The sequence below is a fragment of the Pezoporus wallicus genome, unplaced genomic scaffold, assembly GCF_028554395.1.
Source record: "Pezoporus wallicus isolate ANWC-B61680 ecotype Strahan unplaced genomic scaffold, APGP_CSIRO_Pwel_v1 contig_1474, whole genome shotgun sequence".
In the NCBI taxonomy this organism is placed as follows: Eukaryota; Metazoa; Chordata; class Aves; order Psittaciformes; family Psittacidae; genus Pezoporus; species Pezoporus wallicus.
The window spans coordinates 1,962-7,707 of NW_026641710.1; the positions used below are offsets into that span (position 1 = coordinate 1,962).

At 42.2% G+C, this 5,746-nt stretch overlaps 1 protein-coding gene across 1 annotated transcript; it reads right to left on the reverse strand.

Annotated features, from left to right (window-relative positions):
- Window positions 1-1,254: 1,254 nt before the first annotated feature.
- LOC130607688 (zinc finger ZZ-type and EF-hand domain-containing protein 1-like) lies at window positions 1,255-4,767 on the reverse strand. The gene is made up of 3 exons (XM_057425024.1): window positions 3,997-4,767; window positions 2,065-2,208; window positions 1,255-1,428 (listed from the first exon to the last, which is right to left on the reverse strand). Exons 1-3 carry the CDS (start codon window positions 4,051-4,053, stop codon window positions 1,309-1,311), a joined length of 321 nt encoding a protein of 106 aa, XP_057281007.1. The 5' UTR covers window positions 4,054-4,767; the 3' UTR covers window positions 1,255-1,308.
- Window positions 4,768-5,746: the final 979 nt, after the last annotated feature.

Below are 5,746 nucleotides of genomic sequence, written 5' to 3' on the forward strand. Positions count from 1 at the left end.
GGGAACACTGGTGGTTAGCTGGAATGCTAAACAAAACAGGGCCTTACCTGTCATGCTCTGCAATACTAGATCTGGTTAAAACAGAATTGCCTTCTGTTCCATGGAAAATCCTGTCAGCCTGGGACAAGCATGCCAGTTTTCACCAAGAAGCAGAATTTGCAGTTTCATGAAGAAACATTTTAAAACCATTTTTTTTACGATTAAAACACCCCTAAAAATCTAACAGCTTCTTCCCCTTTTCATCACAAAATGGACTCATTGCTCTCTCCTATTCCTACGAGTTTTGAGAAAGCCCTGCCATCAAATGAAATGCCCAGAAGCCTTCAAATGCCTGGTTTCAGTTAAGCCTGCTGAAGGGAATCAAGAGCCTTAATCCAGACAGCCTTGTCCGGAAATGAAGTTTCACAAGGTGAAACTTAAGTTTCACAGCCAAGGCTGCTCCAAAACAATGGGCCTCCAAGTTCAGTTTCTTAGCAAACCTCTGCAACTATACAGAAGGAAAAGGACAGAAGAAGGTCATAAAAATCCACAGTATTTCTACAGTGTACTCGTTTGTTAATAACTTGCACTTTGTCACCCAAACTGCTCTGCTAAGAGAGCTCCTACACCTATTTCCAGCTACTGACAGCACTTGAAGTCAAAAGCTTCCTGCAATGTCATGGTGCTCAGTGGGTTAAAACAACTCAAAGATTTGCTCATCCTTCAAATGCTTCACCAGCATTTGTTACGGTGTTATCAAAAACAGGCTTAGGAGAGAACAGAGACTGAAGCTGTCAGTCAACTGAGTGATTTTTTTTCAGTTGCACTCTGTGGCAACAACTGGAATAAAGGCACGGGCACACACTCCTTACCTGAGCACGTGTGTAGCAGAGAGAAGAGATAAGCCTATCTTCTGGGCTTTTTCAAATGCGCTTCCTGTGGAAAGTAAGACAAAGCAGGAACAATGTCAGTGAATGTTGGGCAGAACAAGGACTGTGTTGGAACAGAATCAAGATCAAAATTTGTTTCCAGTCACTGAGTGCATGCTTTGACCAAAGGGTGGAAAAAAAAAGCTCAAGCAGCAGAACAGCAGATAAACCTACTTTCAAGAAACAAATGCAAGAGCAGCACGTCAGAGCAAACAGGCTGGGACAAGAAAAGGATTGTCTTTTCTTCCCACCCATCTCGGGAACATCTACATATAAGTAGACTCTTCTCTCGAGAGTCCAAAACACCATCAATAGCCTACGCATCTGCACTTTGAAACGCAGCATATTCACCTGGAAGTTCAAAATCATTCCACTTCTATGGAGAAGCACAGAAGCTGAGTCAATCCTGCTGGAAATCACTGCTGCTGGACATGAGCAACTCATCACAGCCCTCTTCTGTATTACACTGAGAGTCAAATTTGATGGAGAGGTAGATAGCACCAGCAATGTGAACTTTATCCTGAGAAATAACTACATGGTCGTGGCATCCTTTAATACTATATTACCAAAGAGCTACTTCACTTTCACCGTACAAACAACAAATACTACAGCATATCCATAGAGAAAAAGAATCCCCCAAAAACCAAACAACCCTCTTTAACATTTTTATCCGGAGCTAATTTAACAAATGTAAAGCACGGCCTATTGTTTGCGTTAGCTGTTTAGCATGTAAAATTAATTGCTAGGGTTTTATTAGAAGTGGTAATTGTTGCTGATACTGATCTCCACTGCCACAACCTAAAGGTTTCTATGCATTTTAAACAACAAAAACCAGAAGAGTCAGAGCTGCAGAAAAATTAAAAATCCCAAGACTGCCCAGAGGCAACAATTATTTACTGAACTGTATTTAAAAAAGGCTTTCAAACAATATCAAGAGAAGAAAATAAGAATCGTTTGTGTCAGGATAAGATAGCCTCACCCATCCAGCAGCAGCCCTTCCAAAAACAACACTGAACAGGTATTTCCCAGGTGCTTCAAGCACAAAGTCCCACAGGTAAACACGTGGACCACTGACATTTCTGCTCCAGCCACCTTGATGTTTTAGAACTCTTCCAGCCATGCAAATGCACTGTACTACACTACAAGTCTAACTTACCTCAAAATTGGTATTGCTGTTAGAAGGATGTTTAGATTCACGCATCTGCACTGCCATTCCGGGTTCTTCCATGAGCTGGCAAGCTGTCAGTGCCATTGTCCATGGCATGCTCTCACTGCACCCATGCAGTACCTTCTGTAGAATCTGGGAAGAAGCAACACGTCATATAAATACAATTTGCTATCAAAACTATTACAAACTTATATACTGATGACTGACAGGAGTCATTTCTAGCCACACAACATTTTGGAAGAGCAAGAAACAAGACATCACAAATGATGTCGACAAGTGTTATTTCCATAAGTGCAGAAAATTTTACTCTGCCCTTTGTTTCAGATCTTTCGGTTCTTATCTAATGAAAACGTGACAGCTCTTAGCTCCATCTCTTTCCACAAATGCTAGGAACAAGGATTACCCATAGAGTAGTTAACAGTAAACTAAAGCTGTAAACAAGGAAGATAAACAGCTAAATACTAAAGACACCTTTACCTTCTATTACTTACAGGTTTTGATTTTAATAAAATATGTTCTGTTTTAGCTTTCACAACGTACAACTTCACATACAAGAAGGAAGCCATCAGTCACTGGCTGCAGTGTTTGAAAGCAGTAGATGCAAGAGCTGTGTCTTTAAGAATACAAACAAATGCCATTTAGCCTATCAGGATACACTAAACGCTAATTAAGAACAACCTGAATCTCCACTTTCTCTGATTTTTCAGAGCTTTGGTGTGCTTTTGAATTAGGATTCCTGCTGCTCAAGGCCCTTTATTATCGTAACCTATGACACCTCTTCATGTGCACTTTTCTAGCTCCTCCTATAAAATGTGATACTAGCTCAGATCAAACGTTCACTTCCACATCAGCCAAAAAAATTGATTTCTTGGGAAAAAGAGTTTAAAAGCAAAGGCAGTATGTAGCACAGTTCCTGAATGTCTTCTTTGCCTCCATGCACTTGCAGAATAGCCTAACACAAAGGTTTCTGTATTTAATACACCCCAACATATTGTTATTCTATCAGTTCATCCTGATGTTTTCTGAAACTACATAAACACCCTGTGGCAACAATTTCAATGACATACCCTGTCAAGAACCAGTTCTTTTGGTTTGTTTTGGACCTGCCACTTATTGCCTTCACTCCTTTGTTTTCTTACTGGGAGGGCCAGTGAATAATAGCTGCTGTTAACTTTTGTATGCTGCTTATTGTTTTAAAACTACAGAGAAAGAGGAACAGACTTTTTCATTCCTCCTTCTCCCTCAAGGCCAAATGGGGCCAAGATCCAGGATGAAGAAAACAAGTTGGTTCTTCCTACTGAAGTTATTCTATGGCTAAAATAATCCCTGCCACTCTTTTCCAGACTTCTTCCAGTTGTACTGCGTTTCCATTTTCCTTTAAGCGAGATGAGGGAGCCAAGTCACATGCTGTATTCCAGATGAGAGCATACTATTGGTTTGGTGGCATACCAGTGCCTTCTGTTTTATCTTTAGCTCCTGCTTTGAAGATTGCCAGCACTTCATTTGCTTCAACTGCTGTTGAAGCATTGAGCTGACGTTTTCATGACAACATTCTATTATAATTCCAAGATCACTTCCACCACGGTAAGAATCAGCACATCAGCAGAGTAGCAGGTATTACAATATACACACTGAGATCTTTCAAAATGGACTGCCTATTTGACCAATTTCTCTATCAGATTTATTTTCCCATATAGCTCTTTCACAACTGAGCTGTCTCCATGGAGCTAGTTTTTCCATTTTCTGTTAACAAAATCAGCACATGAAGACACTGACAGATTCCAGCTGCTTTTCCAGAACTAACTTAGATTTTTGCTGTTTCAATTTAGTTTAAAAAAGGAATTGCAAGTATTCCTGCTTGTCAGTCTCGTGGTATGTAGGCACAGGGCTTGATCAAACGCACAAGTGAAATCCACTTACCTTTTCCCATAACTGCTTTTCCTCTAGCTGCATAAGCACGTCCAGTATGTACGTCATATGGGCTGGACCGCTAAGAGCTAGGATTTCCTCATTTATTGCCACATCATCTGGCCAGCCAGCTCGAAACGATACCAGAACGTGCCTGGCATAAAGAACAGCAGTTGCCTCGTTTACACGATACAGGTAGTCCCTCACGGCCTTTTTACTCCTGGAATCCAGCTCCTTGTGCAGGAGTATTGAACTCTTAGTGCGATGGTGCTTGGCATAATTAAGCTGTAGCTCACTCTCTGGGCTGGTTATCAGTTTCTGGGTGAATGGATTGGTTTCTTCTGTTGCTTTATCACAGAGTGCAGGTTTTGACCGAAAAAAGAAATGGAAGTTTGAAAATAGGCTCCCAACAATTTCCTTCCTTATGTTTGGATATCTGACCAGTCCATCAGATTGCAAGCTGAATTTACAAATGGATCTGCCTTTTACATACTGAAAATCACAGCATCAAAGAAGAGAAAAGTGTGATCTCACACACACCTACAGGGACAGGATTCCTCTAAAAGACAGTTTATGTCAGACTTCACTATACGCTGATGCATTCATGACTGTACACGAGCAGAAACAGCAGTTCAAACTCTAACCAGAAGTGTTATTTTAAGCTGACCTACAGAGGCAAAGCAAGTGTCATGCTGTTTCTGACACAGAATGAGGCAAGCTGGCAGGAAGCTTTGGAGATCATTTCGACCAAATCCAACTTAAACCTGAGACAACTTCAAAATTAAGGCTTTGTCCAGTTAAGTTTGAGAATTTCCAGGGGTGGAATTTTCGCAGCCATGCTCTGCAACTGATAGACAAGTGGTACCACACGGCAAGGAATAAGCACCCAAAATAAAGCAAAGAGCTGTGGGACCATGCTATTGAATGGAAACCTAAAGCTTGCAAGTGCACTGTCTACTTCACAAGACTAACTTATTGCTTCCTTGTTCTGCTGAAATTACTATAAAGTAACAATATGCTAAAACAGTAACACGGCATAAGCTTACAGTAATTAGACAAATCTCTCTCTCTTGTATAAAGAGAGGAAATTACAGCGTGCAATCACAATTTGTTCCCCTGACCTGAGAATCAAGTTCTCCTACTTCCAGTTCGGCGTCGTGGGAAACCCTCCCCCCTTCCTGCCCTGCTTCCCCAGGTGTCCCTCCATAATAGGTTTGAGGCCCTGGATCTTGAAGGAGAGGTGGGTGAGGATGTGGTGCAAGGCCAGCCTGCAAGGCCATGTAGGAAAAGGCGGTCAATTTTGCACCTCAAGACTGCCTCTGATAAGAAAGAAAGAAGGGTCATTGTAGTAGGAGATTCCCATCTGAGAGGAACAGAGGGCCCGATATGCAGAGTTGACCCTCATCATAGGGAAGTGTGTAGTCTGCCTGGAGCCCGGATCAGGGATATCACCAGGGCACTTCCCAACCTGGTGCACCCAACAGACTACTACCCGATGCTGGTCTTCCAGACAGGTGGGGAGGAAGCTGCTTCCCGCAGTCTGAGGGGGATGAAGAAAGACTACAGGGCCTTGGGGCGGATGGTGAAAGAGTCTGGGGCTCAAGTGATCTTCTCCTCACTCCTTCCATCTTCCACTGATGATGTGGGAAGGAATGGGAAGATTCAGTTCATAAACGATTGGCTTCGAGACTGGTGCTACAAGCAGGGCTTTGGATTCTTTGATAACAGCTGGTTTTATAGGGCACCATTCTGGACAATGACA

Coding starts and splice junctions, on each gene's coding strand:
- LOC130607688 (XM_057425024.1), bottom strand. CDS start 4,053: ATGACGTACATACTGGACGTGCTTATGCAGCTAGAGGAAAAGCAGTTA. Junction 2,209..3,996: donor AAAAGCAGTTATGGGAAAAG/GTAAGTGGATTT, acceptor GCTTCTTCCCAG/ATTCTACAGAAGGTACTGCA. Junction 1,429..2,064: donor ACAGCAATACCAATTTTGAG/GTAAGTTAGACT, acceptor GTTATTTCTCAG/GATAAAGTTCACATTGCTGG.